Source organism: Drosophila simulans, chromosome 2L (assembly GCF_016746395.2).
Source record: "Drosophila simulans strain w501 chromosome 2L, Prin_Dsim_3.1, whole genome shotgun sequence".
NCBI lineage: Eukaryota > Metazoa > Arthropoda > Insecta > Diptera > Drosophilidae > Drosophila > Drosophila simulans.
The window spans coordinates 17,304,090-17,324,390 of NC_052520.2; the positions used below are offsets into that span (position 1 = coordinate 17,304,090).

The 20,301-nt window shown below is 38.3% G+C and overlaps 1 protein-coding gene across 1 annotated transcript; it reads right to left on the reverse strand.

The window, feature by feature from the left end:
* Nucleotides 1-10,632: 10,632 nt before the first annotated feature.
* On the reverse strand, nucleotides 10,633-12,088 carry LOC6732627 (casein kinase I). The gene has a single exon (XM_002079710.4). It carries the CDS (start codon nucleotides 11,889-11,891, stop codon nucleotides 10,719-10,721), a length of 1,173 nt encoding a protein of 390 aa, XP_002079746.2. The 5' UTR covers nucleotides 11,892-12,088; the 3' UTR covers nucleotides 10,633-10,718.
* Between the last annotated feature and the right edge of the window lie 8,213 nt (nucleotides 12,089-20,301).

Sequence of the window (20,301 nt, forward strand, 5' to 3'; positions counted from 1 at the left end):
TTTACAATACATGTGGGCATTATGAGTGCGCTAGAGCAGGTTTCGAGTGGGTGTGTGTGTGTGAGCTCGAGGAGCGGTAACCATAGAAATTTTATTTAATATTTTTTTAATGAGCATGGTAAAAATTTAATACATTTTCGCACAGGCGGCGTCTGTTCCGCTTTCACCATTTTTCGCTACACTTTCTTCACATTCTAAAGGGTAGTTGAGGGATGATGGAATAGTCAATACGTTTGCCTAAAGTAAAATACATGCTAACTTATAACGTTTCGTTTTTTTATTGAAACCAAAAACATAGCATGGCTAATAAGCCACTTAATATACAAACTATTATAGCTAGGGTATTTAACGATCGAGTGGTCCGATGTGTTACTTTATTTTAATTTGTATTTTCGGGTTTTGCATTTTTATTACATTCTCGTATTGCCTGCATACTTTCCTATGGATGCCTGCGTGGATTCGGTACCGAGGTTTTTGGGGTTTCTGGTTAATGTAAAGTTTTGGCCCAGCAATTTTCGTTCGCTGGCATGTCAGTTATTTAAATATATATTATTTTGCCCGGTATTCCCCAAAAACTAAAGGCTGCACGAGAAACTTGAATTAAACAATGTGTGGAAATATGAATTGGGCGTGTTTGAGGGGGGTGAACATAATTATATATTCTGTGAGGAGAAGAGTAAACTTTATGGTAATTATATTAGGGAAACTCGTTTGGAGTCTCTGCCACTACAAATACGAATCCAGCTAATGAAACTAGCAGCAGAAATTGTAGGTGACTTAAAATGATGATAGGTGCGTGGAGTTCAGTGAAAATATTTGAAGATTTAATTGTAAAAGTGTGTTCAATTTGAAAAGCTTAATTAGGTGGTTAGGTAAGTATTGTAGGTATATATTGTCAATTTATTTAAGTCCCTTAAAACTTCATCTTTAGATAAGGTTATTTTATTAGAAAGTACTCCTCAAATTTGTTGCTCGTGAAATGCTTAAAAATTAAGTTGTAAATGACTCCTGCGATTTTTCACATGGCTTAAATTGATTTACACGGCTCTTTTGTTCGATATCTCATCTGCCTGTCAATTGGCGCCTGAATTTTCCATTTTTCTTTTGAAATGTCAGCCTGGAATAGGAATAGGGAATGTCTCGCTCGATTGTGCTAAGCTCGTTAGATTGCTGTCAGCCTGCGATATGTACACTTTCAGCTTAATGCCAGCATCTAGCACATGCATTACATTAAAACCATTTAATTGACACATCGATGGGGGCGTGACGATATAGAAAAGCGGCAAGTAACACCTACAGCGGACCATTGTTAACATCGACGGCGCTCCCTGCTTCTTATCCTATTTTTCCTGGAAGTTGAAAGCAATTTCTTCAATGGCAGCAAATTTGTTGCCAACAATTTGAAACGCTCATTTGCTGAGGCATTCAGAGACCTCCTTTGAAGCTGCTGCAAGTGAAAGCAGGGAATAGCTAAGGAAAAGGGAAAACGGAAAATGGAAAATGGAAGAACTGAACCTGCCGTGCCGTAGTGAAACGTAATGCAATGGCAATCGGAATCGGAATGCGAATGGGTGTGGGTGTGGGTTTGGATGTGGCAAGTGTAACGGAATGAGTCACGTAGCAAATACATTGCTGCTCACTGAAAAAAAAAAATTGTATAATAAATACTATTTAATAGTGACAAATTTCTAATGTTTAATTACAAAGAAAAGAATTTGTAAAAAATGTAATATAAAAGAGTTTCTTTTTAGGCATTAGTGTTTGGTCAAATCCTTTTTATTTCCGACTATTTGTTAAAATATTCTAATTTTAGTTTTAATTAGGAAAATTAATAATGAATATAACATTTTTTTTTACTGTGCACCCAACCCACCTATTGACGCCTCTAGTGGCTGTGCAATTTCTTGTAAAAGTGCTCAATGAATCGAAATTAATTAGTAAGAGAAGCTGAAGCAAACCAACAAAGCAAGCGAAGGACCCACAAATAGAAAAAAATCACAGAAAGCTTCAACCAAATTGTAACCTGAAGGAAACTGACTAGAAGGACGAAAAATTAAGATTTCCTTTTTATTATAACCATTTTTGCCGTTGCCCCCATTTCCATCTCCGCACGCATAGCGTTTCTATTACTTCCTTAAGTTGGCTTTTCTCGATTTCGTTTTTGGGTCTGGTTTGAGGACATTTTACACATTGCCAGCGCTTTGAAGTGTGAAAATTTAATTAAATTCAGCTGGCGAAGGACAAAAAAAAAAAAAAAAAAAAAAAATAGAATTAGCGGTGGGGCAGAAAGAAATAAACTAGGCGACAACACAATTTCCAACGAGACGAGGGTGCTGCGTGTGCTAGAAATTCGCACTTAATTAGAAATGCGATTACCGGGTCTTAGCTGACTTCTGCACTCTTTCCCGGTTGGCACTTTTTTTTCTAAGTAAATTAAATTCTTGCGCCCCATTTGGGACACATAAATTTTGTGGGCCAAGAAGTTTGGCAGTAGCCGTTTATTATGTTTAGCATTTAACGACGATATACAAATAAATACGTTTTTATTATTTTGACTGAGAAAGTTGAGCCAGAGAGTATGGAATGGAATCTATATATGTATGCAACAAATTTACAATAATAAGGATTTAATTTTTTTAATTTTTTTATTTTTTTTTATAATTTCTAAATATAACTGACAAATTATTAATGCTTTGTTGTTTTACTTAAAAGTGTTATTATTTCGTAGACCTCCGTTTTTTGTTTTGAATTAATAATTATTTCAAGGGTATGTATGATTGGGCATTCAAAAGTTAGCTTCCTTGTTCCTCGTTTTAATTTTATGTTGTCTTTTTTAAACTGACCATATTGTACCGCCCAACTACTATTAAGTGTGAAAATATGTACCCCAAAGAAATAGAAACAGTCTAAAACTTATGTTTATTTGCATACTTTAACGAGATTTTTCATCGCATTTGGCTAGTTTCAACTTTTCTGTTAATTCTTTGCCATATTTACAGTCAACAACAATTATTGTCAATGGCTGGCCAACATCCTGCGTAGCATAAAAAATTTCCACTCAACTGCCTTCGAGGGCTTCCGTTTCGTAGCTGTTATTACTTCCATACCAGCTTGTGGTATTTTCTTATCCTGGCCGAAAAGTGAGGGACGAAAAGCTTGCTGCTGGACGGGAATGGCAAAAGTTATTTGGCAGCAATCTAAATTACTAATGCCACTAACTAGCGAAGTCTGTTGGGCACTTCATATGGAACGGCCGGAGTTTGGGTAGCCATCTTCATCTTCATCTCCTCCAGGGCCCTTAGGCAATGGCCAAGAGGCACTTATTTTTATTAACTTTTTGGGAACCAAGTGCACTTGAAAGTCGGTTGTTTTGCTGGGTATGTGTGTGGGTACTTTTCCAACTGGCTGTTGCCATTTGTACTTCGTCTCTTTGGGCCGGCAGCTTTGTGTTTTGGTTTCTTGGTTGGCCAAAAGAATGGTAAATTGTAAATATTTTTTAAATTCGCAAGTGATTTTCTTTTAGAAACAAAAATATGAAATTGGAATAGCTATCAAGCTAACGGGTGATGAATTTTGGTTTTTATTCCCATCAATCTTTGGCAAGCGAAAAATTTCATAACGTTCATCTGGCATTTAAAGATGCTTACATAAGCAAAACGTTACTGCTGCAAAAACCAAAATCGTGTCTCATATCGATGAAACTTTTTGGCTGACTTATGCAGAAAGTTACCTGAGTCATCAGGTAACCTCAACTGTAATGCTCACTGAAAAGGCAGATGATTGCTTTGCTTCGGTTTCGGTACTCATCTATAGATTAGAGGGTATATCACTTCCTTACTGTCATGCGACAATTTAATATTTCGAGCGAAATTTATATTTTGTTTCTGGCATTGCATTTTTACATATTTCAAGTAAATTAGGAAATTACAAATATGTTATTAAAAATTCTATACATATTTCTTAAATATATGTACAAGTTATTTAACTTTTTTGGAATGTTTCTGTGGCTTTGTAAATTGGAAGTCACCTGTTCTTTCCCGTGCGCAATATGGTCATCAAATTGTCAAAAAATACTCTGTGTGTTTGCAGGAGAAGTGCAGGCAGATGGGAACAGAAAGCTCGTAGGACATGGTCTCCATTTGCTATCGCCCCCATTTGTGTGTGTTTTCCACCGCCCACTCTTTCGGCAATTCGACTGGCAAAAAGCTGAAATTGAAAACTCAAAGTACATGGAATGGTATTGCCATTATGGGCGCCACTGACATGCATATGTGCGGAAAATGTTCAAACATTTTGTTGCCCGTTTGCAAGGAGAGCGGAGCAGTAGAAGGATGCCATATTCGGCTGGCAAGCAAACATTCAATTAAAGCATACTTTTGAACGCCACAAAATGGCGTCGCAGCTTTTCACGCTGCACCATGGAAACAACCACTACTTTCGTTGGCCAACATTATAATTAAGATCAGCTTCAAAAATATACAGATTAAACTTTACAAATTTGGTCTTTTTAATATATTTTTTTACGTATTTACTACTATAACGAAAATTGTAAATTATTCTGTAGGAATTACTATGTACTACTGACTCATAAGGTAAGAATGTGATTATTATTAAGTCAATCAAGCCGCAGTTGTTTTTTTTCTTTTTTAAGTTCTTTTAATTCTGCCAACATACACTTGATTAAAAATTTAATAGTCTATAAATCAATATAGGTTTGAAAATAAAATTTATTTTAAATATGCAGTCCAAACGTTCAAATTTAAAACGACTGATATCCTGTCCATAGTTCCTGTAACCTTGGTCTGGTCTTTTGTTAACAACTTCTAACATAACATTTTTGATTAACATTTCGACCAGCGAATGTGCCTTTTGGTCCCATAGTGCACGGTTTGCTTTTTACCGACAACTCGCTCGCTATAAATTCACGTTTTGTAGTAACTCTTTTATTCTATTATTCTAAGCAAATAAACTGTTGTATTGACTGGCATAGAATGACAAAATTGATATTTCCATTTTACTACTGCGAAGAACTTATGAAACCAGTTTAAAAAGATATATGAAATAAGCTTATAGCCCAATGTCAGCTCGTGCATAATATAATTATAATTTCTTAGCTTGGGTTCCATTTTCTATCCTGCTTCTATGAATTTAAAAATATTTTAAGTAAGTCCTCGAAAGAAACGGCCAGTATACTACACGAGCTTATGTAGTTTCGAATTAGCTATAAGTTTTTATTTGGTAGGGCATTATTACTTCATTGTTAGGAGAATTTATTTTGGGTCTCTATCAGTACAATGCAAGCAGAAAAACAAGTTGAGAAAAAAAGCCACTCATAGGTAAGGACTTGTCGGGTTCGTCTGCGCATTAGCTTGTGTTTTGTGCACTTAGAAAATGTAAAATATATTCAATATAATTATATAAAATTCTAAAGGAGCTTAAACATTTTAGGCATTTAAGTAAACCTTTTTATCATGAAAATATAAATGTAAATGATTAATAATATAAAATACTTTCAAGAAACTGGGCTCAGTACTTACTGTACCAAAATTTATTTATGATCAAATCTATATATTTTTCTTAAATATATAACTTGTGCTTTCCAAAGTATTACCTCGAAAAAGAAAAGAATGCAGCTAATTTTCCTTTCTGTGTGCATATGGGAAAGTGTTTACCTTCTGTTGTTGCAGCTGCCACTAATAGTTGTGCAGCTCGTAAAACATTGTTGCTGCTGTGTCTTGGCCCGGCACTTCGATCTAAGTTGGCTAGCAACTGAAATCGGCTTGGCTTTGCTTTGCCGTTTAGTTTTCGCACTGCTCCTGAATCCGGAATCAGTATCTGTGCGAGGCGGCTCACCATGCTTGTGTGCTCGTCGTGGCGGAAACTTGCCAGGCAATTTCCGCTTTAAGTACCATTAAATTCGTATTCGTTTTAATGAGCTCTCAACATGATGCCCCCTTCGGCGCAACGTCTCTATATTTTTCAGACAGACAGTCAGTCAGTCAGTCAGTCATCCGCATTCGCATCCTCATCTCCCTGGGCCATCGTTTAATGACATTCGATTCGTGTGTACCATGCTGAGTCTGCTCTTTGTTTAGACAGCATGAGACTGTTTCGGATTCCCCTTTGCTTTACGACCACTTTGATGGGCTTTTCGTTTAATTTCGCACAATTTTCGACCAGTCAACGGTGAAATCTGCTTAAGGTGCACGCCAAGTGGTGTTTTTGCGTGGGGGTAGCTCAGTGCGAAACAGTATTGAATATCGAGGCGAGCAAGGTATTTTAAGCTGGTACGGTTATCATTAAATATAATTTGGCATACAAAAATTGACAAAGGTAATGAGGATACCTAGGGTTCTTATAAATATAAATACGAGTATTTATTTATAAATTTAATTCACCTAGTTTTTGTTTTCAGTGTGCAGGTGAGCCCGGAAATCGATTATATCCCAAATACCTCCTGAGTACAGAACGACACAATCGCTGTGGGTAAACCAATTAATTTTCATGTCTTGGCCACGTCTTAACATTGCGCATACGCCGCGTTACACATAATTACTTTGCTTTTGCTCGCAAAATACCCGATAAATAATTCAGAGCGCATGTGAAACTAAAAACAGGAAACATAGTAAGTTCAGTTCCCCAACAAAGAACCTGAATCGCAGAAGTTCGGTTCGTGTTTGCGACTTATCGGGCCAAATGGATTATGCTGCAGCATTTTTGGGGCAGGCTGAGTGGGAGTTTCGCCCACTTTTTTGAAATCCCCATCTATTAGTGCCAGTAAAAGCAATTATTTGAGTGGAAACTTCGGGGCTACCGCTGAAAGTTAAGAGCATCCCCAACAACTGCGGCGGCTGGCTTGCTTTTGGCTTGGCATTATCTCTTGTTGCGTTTCGTGTATTTAGTTAATGCTGAATATAGGAGTAAGTGCTGCGAAAGTAGGGCTGGCACAGCAACTTTACAACCTGCTCTATGGCTTTGCATTCAACCAGTTCACTGGTGATGCTAATGGCTTACCTTTGCGGATGCGGTTGACGGAGGCTTTGTCAAATGGATTAGTCGCTGCAATTTTTCAGCTCAACCTTTGGGCGGATTAAGTGGTATGGGAGGCAAGGCCATCCATGATGGCCGAGCAACTGATTTCTAATGGACAGTCACCGACAACGGACATAATTCGCATATATATTAAAGGGGATTTTTGCGGGCTTGATAAGCTCGTTTGTGTGGGCTGTCAAATATTTATTAAGCGACTAGCAATAAAGTAAAATTAATGGTTATTCCTTTAATGTGTTGTGATTTTAAATTTGTATTTAGCTGGAAGTCAAATATTAATTTTGCTGAATTTGTTTGCTGTATCCACGTTTATTAAATTGTTGATAATGCAACGGAATGAATTAAAGCTTGCATTTAATTTTTGCATGTGTTGTAGGAGACCGGTTAACTATGGGAAATTGACCCCCTTTTTTTGCCAAAATTCATTTTATGAAAGTCGGTCGATTAAGATAATATTAAATGCATGCATTCATAATTGATCAATGTTTAGTTCTGCATACCAGAAATAAATATAGATGGCGCCACAACAAAGAAATCAGCTGTTGAAAACAGCTGTTGCACACACAAAAAAGTTTGTATGCAACGATAAGTTTTTCCCTTGACACAAATATTTTAATATCTTTTTAACCAAAGCGTTGTTTTTCATTCTGCAAAATGAGTTATATTCAGTGTGGTTTATATTATGTGTTTGTGACTGTCAAAACTAACAAAAATCGTGTTGTCCCCTTAATACCGTCAAAATGTAAGTCGTCTGACTAAAATATTTTTGTGATATAAACTTAACCTTTAAAAGGGATTTAAAGTGAATGCAGCAAAACAAGTTCATGAAATAGATAGATAGATAGTTTTGATAGTTGTAATTAAAAAGTGCACCTCTTCAGATTTTGGGAGAACCCACTTTTTCAAATTCAGAGTAATTTCAGCTAAAACGGATTTAAACAAGGCTGCTGCTGAATTGTTTCATGAATTTGTTATTATTCTCGTGGTTATTGTTTTTTCCGTGGACTAGAAAAATAATACGAAATTAGAGAAATCGCTATACAAAATTAGTTAATTAAATGTAAGGGGCAGTGCCACGCCCACATTTTTTGGTATCACAAAAGATATGTGCTAGTGTAACTCAATGCAAAAAAAAAATATCTTTTTCCGTTCTGGAGTTATTAATTTTGGCCAGAAAAAGTTTAAAAGTAAAATGGCTTGGTTAAATTTTAGTATTTTGTTAACAGAGGTTAGGCGGAAATATGGCAACTCTGGCCTAAAACCAGTATTAGCAACGCAGGGAAGAGAATGTCATTTTGCGGGTGAATGGGAATCTTTTTCTTGAAGCAGTTTTCCGGCTATAAGAATGAGAAACACGCGGGATCCGACTTATTTTGTGTCAAAAAGCAGCGAAACCACATTCTGAAAGAATTAGCTACGAAAAGAGATTCCCAGAAGAAGCTTTGGTAGTAACAGAAGTTACTGGTAGGCCACGTGAAACGAGAGCGACACAAATTGGTAGTGCAGGTGTGCTGGCATATTGGCCACGATTGTGAACAGGCTTGCGACCAACTGGCGACCCTAATCCTTACCACGTTGGGAGTAGGGTAGTAAGTACATCTGGAATTTTGGTAGCTACCGTAAGTATTCGCAAACCGGGTGTGTAACACATCGCTTATAATGCATTTAATTTAGCAAAAGGGTCATTTAGAATCGTAAACTAGACGTCGGGATTTGACCATATTCGAATCGAATGAATTTGTTTAATTAAACATGATTTTTTTACGTTTTGAACAAAAAATATTAGGCAAGAATTTCCTATATTGCCTCTAGCTCACGGAGACGGACATTTCTAACGAAACTGGCTGTTTGGCCATCTGATTTTTGACGAAAAACAAGGTATAGCTCCGAGAAGTATTTTAAGTTCTTACTCAGGAGAAGCAAGGAAAAGTGTGGCACATTACAGTGTCCAACATTTCAGCTCACATTTCGCATGACTTTGGCAATTTACATTCGAGTCCAGGCAATTTATATTCCATAGACGGCATACCATTCCCAACTATTTGCCTTTCAAGTGCAAAACGCTGGAAATTGTCACATCGAATTGGACAAACTTTGAGCAGGCGAATGGCATTCACGTAGACACATTCACTCGGCAAATTAAATAAACACCTCTTTTAGCATTCACACAACGAAATGTGCAATTACATTACCGACTAGGAGCATCGTTTTGTCCTGGAAAGGGGTGGCAGCTGCCTGGTCCTGGCTTTGAAATTTCCATAACATTCGCTTCACCTGTCGGTGAAGCAATTTATCATATGCTGACATGCCAACTGTCACTGTCAGAATACGCGAAAGGTATCGGAAATGAGACGGAGGATAGTCAAGGAACCAGCCACAAAGTCTGGCATTTTGACCTCCACTCGCCACTTGTCGAATGGCTTTATTAGCCACGTTGTCCGGGATTTTCAACTATTTTGCCCATTGGTATTTGCAATTTTCCATGTTTCGCAGCGCGCTGTACACTTCCATTTTTCCTTTATCTACTGTTTGTCATGTCAACTATGCACCCAACTCAAGACAACACTTAATTATGTTTTCTGTTTCTGTGCAAAGTTTCGCAACATGAGAAAATCGGAGGATGAGAGCAAAAAGAAAAATTACTCCAAATGGCAAAATGATTCCGGCGCTGTTTTCTCCTTTGGCTGCTGCATCATAAATTATTGAAGTTGCCAGTCTGTCATAGCCATGTAGTTATATTTCCGTCCCTCTTCATTTCCAGCTGCCTTCTCTTTCTTTTCCTCTATCTCCATCTCTGTCTCAGTTCTGCAGCTGGGAATTTAATTTGCAGCAGGTGCCAAGTCGCGACCCCGTCTTTAAGCAAAGCCATCGTAGCAAGAATATATAGAAAATAAAACGAAACTTTTCCACTTATTTTTGCTGCCACAAAAACGGACAAGAGAGGAAACTAATAAAATGTTTTTTTTTTCTTTGCGGTTTCCACTACTATAAAATTTATTTTGTTTTCGCATAACTCGAGCATGTTTTTCCCCACTTTTCTGTCCGCCACTCAATAAATAAGTAGCGTAAATAAACCCACCTCCTTTTGGACCAGCTTTTCTCGAGAGGTAAAAAACTTTCGGTTGGCAGCTTTGTCCCGTTTACATGACAATTTGACAGTTTATTAAGTTTCCAGAGTCTTGTCAGCGGTAAAGGGTAGGGTTTTCCCTCCTAATGGAAAACTTAGAATGGAGTGGAGCTTTCCCAGGACACCGAACTAAGCCATAAACTATTCAATTGACTCGAGTGTCTAAGGGGTATTTTGTAAAGCGTTGATTGCCACATAATTACGTTCAAGAGTAAAATCCATAAGTGCAGGAGTGTCGCAAATTGCGCGATTGTAAAACTTTGTGTTTCTTGATTGGTTTTTACCTGCAAGGCTATTTTTATATCTGGGAAAAGCCAAATCATGTAACGAAATAAAAAAGTTTGGTCGTGAAAAATATAAATTGTTAGTCCCATTCAATACGTAATCGTAATTTATTAAAAAAATACCCGAAATGGAGAGCAGTTTCAAATAAACCAAAATAAAACCACTGCAAGTGGGATTTTTAAAAGATTTATTTGCGAAATAAAAGCACTCCAACATGAAGTAGTAAACTTTAAAATGAAAATAATTCTGTTATATGTTACTTTCGCTTGCTAATGCCTCCATCGCCAATGCGATCATATCGGTTTGTTAGATGTCCATTAGAGCAATGTGCCTGTTGGGTGGTAGTCTTGTGCAGTCGATTCAGCTCCAAATCCTTTTTTCGCTCCTTTTCCCGCTGAGGTTCATAGCCCCGTTCTCCATCCCGTTTGCGGACCTCATCTCGTTCCGATTCCTGAACCTGTTCTCTGCTGCGACAGATTTGATCCTTTTGCTGCTGCAAGGTAGTCCAGTCGTATATATAGTCGTAATGATGATTCATGGAGCGGAAAAGTATGCGGAATATCTGGCGAAGATAAGTGTGATCCGGCGGCTCCTTGAAACCAAGATTCCTGACATAGGTCATAAGCAGGCAAAACTCGGAGGGAAATCCTTTGCAGAGCTGAGGGATCGTGACGCTTGTCTTTTTCTCCAATATCTTCTCGTACTTTTGCTTCTTGTGGGCGGCCGTAATACCCTGCCAGGGTAACTTGCCCAGATTGAAGTACATCAAACAATAGGACATGGACTCCATGTCATCCCGACGGGATTGCTCGACGCCTATCTGGGCATTTATAGAGGCATAGCGAACAGTACCAGTTAGATTCCGATCCGTGCGGTATGGTATATGAATCCCCGACTCGATGTCCTTGTATCTCTTGGACAGGCCAAAATCGATGAGGTACAGCTTGTTGCATTGACGCTCCAGACCCATTAGGAAGTTATCTGGTTTAATGTCACGATGGATGAACCCACGTTCGTGGACACACTCTATTCGCATTAGCAGCTGGTCTGTCAACATGAGTACGGTCTTCAGGGAGAATCGGCGCTTGCAGAGGTTAAAAAGTTCCTCCAGCGAGGGACCTAATAGGTCCATAACCATGGCATTATAGTTCTTCTCGCATCCATAATGAAGTAGAGTCGGGAATCCCGGACAGCGGGCCAGCTGTTCGTACACTTTCGCCTCGTATATCAGCTGCGGATACTTGGCATCGTTCTTCTCCACCTTGATGGCCACCTCGGATCCATCCGTGATGCTCACTCCGAGATATATATCGCCGAAGGACCCGGACCCAATGGGCTTTACCAGCCGATATTTTCCACCGATCAACTGCTTCTCCAGATGAAGAGATGCATTACGAACTTTCCCATTTGTTGTTTCTTGTTTTGCCATTGTTATGGCTTTCGGATTCTCGCCTCAATGTCTTCTCTGAAGTATCTTTTGTGCCCTGTGAGACTTGATTTTTACATATGTTTATTAATTTTCTTTGAAAACTGTACTACGATTTTGACATTTAAGGCATGTTGTGACCTTACTGCCTTGGACAAGATTTGCTCTTCGATATTTTATCCAGCCACTCTGACTAAATAGTAAAAGCTACACTTATAAAAGTACAAAAAAATAAGGAGAGAAAGAATACAGCTTGGAAAAAAATAATTAAAAAAAAACATTTTTTTAAAGTGTTGGCATTACAAATGAGGAGCAACAACATTCTGACCATCGAAGAATCTACAATCTGCAGCTTAGTCTCCACTTTTCGGAGATCTAGATGTTCACACGGACAGAGAAACAGATGGACCGACGGACATGGATAGACCTACTTGGCTATATCCTGATCAAGAATAATATATTGTATACGGTAAGAAACGCTTTGTTCTACATATGTTTCAAATAAATTATACCCTTTAATATTTAAGTAACTGGTAAAAAGATATAATCCCAACTATTATTAAATGTATAAATATAAATTGCTACTATCTGAGTGAATTTTGACTATCTCTACCATCTCTATACAATTTACTCAGTACATATACTGCTTATACTAAACGAACAAATTTCCTACAAAAAATCGAATCAACAGCTGAAATCGGAAATTAAATATGAATTGTGGTAATGTAAAATTTAATATATAAAAGCGCCATTATTTTAATGGAACTAAGCTGGATATAAATATGAAATTAGATCATTAGCTTAGCAGTCTGGGGAGAGAAAGAAAGATGGAAGTATGGTAAAGAGTCCAGGCAGAGAGTGAAAATTAAGCGCTACTAAAAGTAAATAAACAATGAACAAACACACGCAAAATAAAGCATTTATAAAGCCGCTTACAATCAACATAATGATCCTGACGGTGATGATGATGATGGTGATGATGATGGTGATGGTGATGGTGTCTCTGAAGTGTTTGTGCTGGTGGTGGTTGTAGTAGTGTGGGTGGGTTTGGGTATGTGTGAGTAAAGACAATGCCCGGACCGAACAAAGCAACTTAAATGCAGCTGTGTGTGTATGTGTGAGTGTATGTGTTTGGGCAGGTGCATTAAATGCTATTACCGCTGCTCCTCTTCCCAACCCCTTCCATTCCGCCTCAAAGGCAGAAGCACCTTTCACTTGGCAACGTCCATTGTTAATAATTTTGAAGACAAAAGGCCACACTAAAACAATAACTAAGCACGCATTAAGTAGTAAGTAAGTAGATGACAATGCCCTGTAACCAACAACATCAAGTGGGTGGTGGGCTGGGTGGCTCACTCTGGCGCAAGATGAGTAAAACAGGATTGGGCTGAATGGCCAAAGAAGTTAGTTACGTGCGCACAAAAGTCCTTTTGCCCAAAAACGTAGGAAATAGACATAAAAGCCAAAACGAAGCAGCACAAGTACCAAGAAGCTGCTGCAAACGACGAAGACGTGGCAGCAAATAAAATAAAACAAATATAATGAGATTTCGTGCACCGGCTAGAGCAGCAGCCAAATAGCACTCGCAAAAATAAAATAAGCAAATTTAAATAGTTTATAGAGGCATGAAGTATAAATTTAAACTATATAAAATATTGATAAAACCAAGATATTTTCAACCCCTTAAAACAGTGAAAAAGAGAAGCATCATTGTGTTTAATATTGATAATTATATTTAATTTGTATTTATTTATTTCGTTTTAAGCTAAAAATTCAATGCACTTATTTATATGAATATGCAATAATTTAATGTGCATATTTCAACTATCGTTTTAAAGATAATTGATTTTTAAGTTGATAAAATCGTACAACAAACAGAACAAAATGCATAATACAGGTTTTCTCGCAGTGGTGAAAAGCATAGCATACTTATCAGCGCAGGCAGCAGCGCAAAGATGGCGTCGCCCGCTATCTTTTGTCCGTCTTCTTTGGCGAGAGCGTCTTTGTGTGCGTTGGCTCACGCTCACAACAACAACTAAATTTATTTTAGTTTTAACTATTTGCCCGGGACAAACGGTGAAAAAGCTACGCCAAAAGTAATGCGATGTCGTTGCATCTGTAACTGTGCCTGTGTGTTTCGGGCCAAAGTATTTGACACACACAAACAAAGCTCGCTCACACACACACACACACACATTGAACTACAGAAGCTACTCACACATACGCAGACACATTTTCACTTTTCACAAAACGTAGTGTACAAAAGCCGGCTGAGGACAAAGGATATTATAAATTACATACCAAGTTTTCTCTTTTTTATACTGTTTTTTTTTTATTCTTTCGGCCTCGTCGCCTATCCGTGTGTGTGTGAGTTTAGTGGGTGTGTGTAATTTGGTGTGTTATTGTTGCTGTTTCTGTTGTTGCCGTTCTACACTAGTTTCCATTTTTTGTCGTCGCCCGTCCACCGCTCGTCGTGTTATTATAATTTTAGCAGTTTATTTTCTTTTGCTATGCAAACTTAATTCCATTTCTCTGTTTATGTGCTTACACACTTGTTCAACTTAAATATAGCCTAGTGCAGGGTGTCCCAGTTATCCATCGAACATTCTTCAATTCATAATTTTACAAGCCAAGCATTCTTAATTATAATAAAACATTTTCTTTAAATTATTCTAGTACCATGTAATATATTATATATATTTATGATATCTTGTATTGATTTATAGTATTTTTTAAAATGAAAAGTTTGACAAATTTAAAGCCATACATTGAATAATAAGGTTTCCTTGTTTGTGTGTGTGCTGCCTGAAAAACACCCTGTTTTCTAGCAATCAAACAAGGGCAGCAGCAACACCAACAACAACAACAGCAGCAGCAACAGCAGCAACAACAATGTGAAGCACAAAAAAGTGGTTACCCCGCACAGTCAAAAGTCTGCTCGTCTGGACAGATTGGACGGACATTATTGCTGCTGCTCGCGTCGCAGCCGCCGTCGCTGTCGCAGTTGGCGCAGTAGCAGCATTCGAGGTTGTTGCTGCTGGCAGCGACTGTACCAAACGTAGTACGCAAACAACACTCACACAGACGCCGAGAGCAGAGAGTTTGGTATGTACAGACGTGCAATACATACAGATGGCGATGGCGGCATATGGCAACATTCCACGCGCTCACTCAATGCCGCTCTGCAGCAGAAGCGGCAGCAGCAACATCAAAAGCACAGCGGGAACAGCAACAACAGCTGTGGCAGCAGCAACAGGAACAACAGCGGAGCAACATTTGGGGAAAGCAGCAACTGCAGCAACAATAACGGACAAAGTGCAACAAAAGAGGAAGTAGTAGTCAAATCTTTAATAAATCAACAACAACTTTAACAAGAGCAGCAGCGATAACAGCAATGAATGCTAGCAGCCGAAATAACAGCGAAGCAACATAAGAGAAAGCTACAGCGTCAGCATAGAATACTATATTATCATAAACAAATATCAACAACAACAAGATGCCAAAAGCAGCATCAACAACAGCAATGTTAGCAGCAACAGCAACAATAACAGCGAAACAAACATCAGAGAGAACAGCAAAAACAACTGAAAAAGAGCGACAAAAGAGGAAATTCAATGGAAATCTTTGGAAAAACCAAAAACAAGCTATATCAGTAGAAACATTTAATACAGCAGCTACATCGAAATTAAGAATTCGTAACAGCTACAACTTTTGCAAGAACACCAGCAGCAATAACAGCTGCAACAGAAGCAACGTCAGCAATGTAAAGCAACAACTACACCGGCGACATCAGCAGCAACAACAACAGCTAAGCTAACAGGCCAGTGAATTTTCATACATTTTCGGGAACCACCACCACACACAGCTGAAGCAACAACAGCACCACCCCGCCAAGCCCACCCCCCCTTCCATTTCGTCCTCCCAGAAAATCAGTTTTATTTTTTTGTGCTTCCAGAAGTGGGGTTGGTTTTCCTGTGGTACGTCCCAGAGGCACAGCCGCAGCCTCTGTCGGGACTATAAAAAGGGATTTTTATTATGCTGCTGCCGTAGCTTTTGCTTTTGCTTTTCTGTTGCTCTTGCTGCTGCTGCTGCTGCTGCTGTTTGTGTGTTGATGCCGCTGCTGTTATCTCTGTTGGCAGAGTTTTCTCTCACCTTGGTGTTTGTAGGTAAAAGCCAGAGATACCAGAGAAACTTTCCTCCAGCTTCGCACGAGTGTATGTATGTATAGTATGTGTGCATATAGTTAAAGCGCTCCTTTTTGAGTGCTTGTTTGGTTTAAGTTTGTTGTTTAAGCTGCGGTTTTTGAAGAGGCTGAAATACACTTTAGTGGGATTTTTAAAATAAATTATAAAAGGTAGAGCGTGTGAAAGTTTTATCATTATGTTTGTAAGATTCATTTTCAAAAAAACAAAAGAAAGACTAGCCTAAATATTATTAAAATCCGAAATATTCTATTGCAAATTCATATATAAAATTTTAAAATTATCGAAACTCCTACACATTCATTCTTCGATTTATGAGAGAATGACTTTCGATCGTAGAATGGACAATCCCTTCATCCTACAAGTCTGTTAGAATTCCATTAAGCTTTTTTCCATTTCGCTAGTATCCCGAAAACCCAATAAATCTATTTTATTCGACTATCAAAAATCGTAAAAAAAACTATAAAAGTGCCCTTCTGTCGAGTTCCCTTTAAAATAACACACTCGAAATATTTGAGTCAGTCTCGATTGAAGGAAGCTTCCACTCAAATCGAAAGCCGGCAGCAACAGTCTGCTTGTGTATGTACATGCACGTCTCACACAGATACAAACGCACACACACACACACAGCGTTGGCCAGCATCAGGAGGAGTACATAAGTATCTATGTAATAAAGCGGACCAGGCCCAGGATGAGGCCCAGGATGGCAGAGCTTGCCAGTGCCACCACCCCTTCGGAAAACAGGACACTATTGGGATTAAGTCGACGGCAGCAGCGGTACACTGGGCGTGTGTGTGTGTGAGTTTGGGCTTGAGTGAGTGAGTGAACAGGATGCTGTGAGCGTATTTTGTATTATTTTGTTTTTGCCTTTTGCCATTTTGTACATAAATCACCAGCAGCGAACTGAGGCTGCGAGCTGCGGACTGAGAACGCCAGGATGCTGCTGCGCAGCTGCTGCTCTGCTCTGCTCGCAGGATACGTCTGTGTGTGTGCGTGTGGGTAACGGTGTGAGTGCGAGTGTGCCGCCATTTGGAATTTTTCGAAATTGGGGTTCGCTACAACAAACGCATTTCGTAGTAGACGTTTAGGCGTCAACTAGTGCGCTTGGTGCTGCGCTTACACGTAAAGCACGCTCTGCTGAGGAGAACGCTGAATTTGAATCTTCAGAGGACCAGGCTGAGACTGAGTCCTGCCAGGACCTCCTACACCACTAAACAACGACGACGGCGACAACGACCAACTAACACCCAAACGTCGAGACCCACACTCACCAGTAAAGCTTAATTTAAACAAAGACCATTAAATACATATTTCTCAAGTGACAGACTTGCATTTCGACAGCCACACTATTTTTTAAAAGATCCTAACATAATCTATAGAATTCAACGATACAAAAAGTGATAATGGTGTGCCAAAAATTCAAAATAAATTGATATAAAAGTGTCGAGGCCCAATGCCAAAATATGGAAATGGCCAAGAGCTCTCTCTGCTAAATAACTAAATCAGTAATTGATTTTAATGCGTTTTCCGAAAATGTGCGCGTTATATAAAATATTTCCATGGGTATGTACTTGATGTTGTAATGGAATATACGTCTTCTATGTAATGCAAATTTTTGATGTGTCCTTTGATGTCAATGTCGTTGTTATTTTCGTTATTGTCGTTGTTAAATATTGTCCGAAGCAAAACAACAAAAATATCAGACCCTTTGACCACGATATTGAGTGAGTATGAACCATATTTTATAAAAGCCAATTAGAATTAGATTATTTTTAAGTTCTAATTTTAATTAGAAGAGGTTTTAGTTTTATTGGCTAACTAAATTTTAATTTCAATTGTCAATGAATCTCAATTTATTATTCGTCTTAAAGCTAACGATATTTGTGATAAAAATTAGTTTCCGCAAAGGTCTAACAAGATTATCTAACCGTTCGTAATGTTTTTAGTCATGTAGCTACCTTCAGAGAATTCTTATGTAATAATAATAAGGGTTCTGGGAATGGAGATCTCTAATGACCCAAAGAAAAAAGTTTCTTGATCAAACGCAATTTGCTGCTGGAATTACAAATCAAATGTTGTCCAAGCGGCTGGGAAAGAAATCAAGTATACGTCCAAGGGAAAACCAAGGGAAAACAGCCAGAAACGGAAAAGTGCAAACAGAAAAGTTTCAACGAGCTGAATTTGTACAACTCATCAAATATTCCTTAGCCGGGGCCTGTGTGGGCGTGTGTTGAAACTACGGCAACAGCAGGGCTAGCAAGGACAGCGCACAGCACACAGGACATCGGCAATGCCGAGTCCTTCTGCTTCGAGGGTATGAAAGGTTGCCAGTGGGGAGCGGGCAGCATGTCGTAAAATCGAGTTCATCGTGAATTCGAAACGAGAAGCCACAAACGGCAGGCAACCCTGCGAATCTCAAGCACTCGCAGGATGCTGGCTATCCTTGCAAACACTCACACACACACACACAAGCACACCCACATACACCAACAGACCGACTCACACACCAACACACTGAAGCGAGTGTCATGCGTCGTACGCGATGTCAAGGACCGCACCCAAAAAACTTTTTTCTCGCAACGCGAATTTCTGACGAGCTCTGAGCTCTGATGGACGGATGGATGGGTTTTGGGTTTTGGGTGCCGCCACTGCCGATGATTTGTAGAAGCAGCTTCTCCTTTCGCGAAGTGTGCACTGAGCGAAATTGAGGTTCAAAGTCGAAAGGTTCAAGATTTTCAAAAGTATTCAAACATATAACTTCATATACAAGCAGTTATCCAAATGGGAATTGGACTAATTCTTTGAAAGGAAAGTGATTAATTTAAAATGAATATTTTTATTGAAGATTATAAAGATTAAATTTTTAGTAAGATATTATGGTGAAGGAGCAACAATTATGTTCAACCAAGAAATTATTTTTTGGGATTTCTATATTAAACAAATGTTTATAAATACATTTTTCAATGATTGGTGTTTTTCAAGGATATGCTAAAACTATTTTCATTTATTAAATGTTTTTAGCAACATATGAAGGACTAGTTACTGTCAATTAAATAATGTTTTTAATTATATATGGAGGACTAGTTAATGATAATATATAGGTATGAATATGTCTATAATTTGAAAGGACATTTCCGATTTTTTTAGTGCATATGCGAATATTATTCGGCAAGTTACGTTAGTTAGCGGAAGGAAACAACATTTTAATGTGTCTCACAGCCTTCGTCTGCGAAGCCGAGGAATTTTGTTCTTTCCATAAAAACATAAGAGTGAATAAAATGCGAGATTCCCGTGTTTTATTATCCTGCGCACACTTTATTCAGCCGGCTCTTCGTTATCTCTTACGCTCGGCTTGCGTACAAATATGTTCTATCTACGTTTTTTTGCTCGTTTTTCCGACTCTTCTGGGAAAGCTGGTTTTTACGAGTGCCTGGCCATCACGGGTTCATTCGCGCTGCTTTTTTGTCCAATTCGTTTTTGGTTGTCTGCACTTGTTAGGACTTAGCTTTGTGCGTGTACAGCAAATGGCTTTCATGCACTTTTTGTCAGGTAGAAAATAGTTCTATTCAGTTCGCTTTGAGCAAAAAGTTTTTCAAGTCCTTCATGTTTTGGCTTTTTGTAAGCTTAAAGAAATATAAAGGTTTTAAAAAAAATAAGACCAAATTTAAAATAGTTTTGGGTATTTTGTATTTAAAACTAACTTGTTAAGTATTTCTGGTTTTTTTAACATTTCAGATTGAATATTTGTTACAATAAAATCACTATTTAATAAATAGTATTCCAAATAATTTGGATATAATAATAAAAGTCTTACCTTAAGTAGTCGCTAAATTTGCTTTGTGTTTACCTTACTTTTTTTTTCACAAAATCGATCACTGTTTTTAAAAAGTAGCTCTCTTATTCATCATTAAATTAGTCGTGCAAATATTTACATATAATGAATTGCCTAAAATAAGGCCAAGAAAAAATCCATAAGAAAAGCGCTTTGACCTCTAACACTTTCATCCTTTCGCTCGGCAAACAAGCTGGCTGGCATGTGAACATCCTTTCCTTTTAGACATTGCTCCTCTGGGTGTCCTGCTGCCTGTCTGAGGCAATAAAAGCCAGAAGAGGACGCAAAGCAGAAGCGAAACCATTGACATTAAAATCATGCATAAGTGCTCATATGGCGGCAATGCGACAGTGATGATGCCACCAGGAACTACAACAAA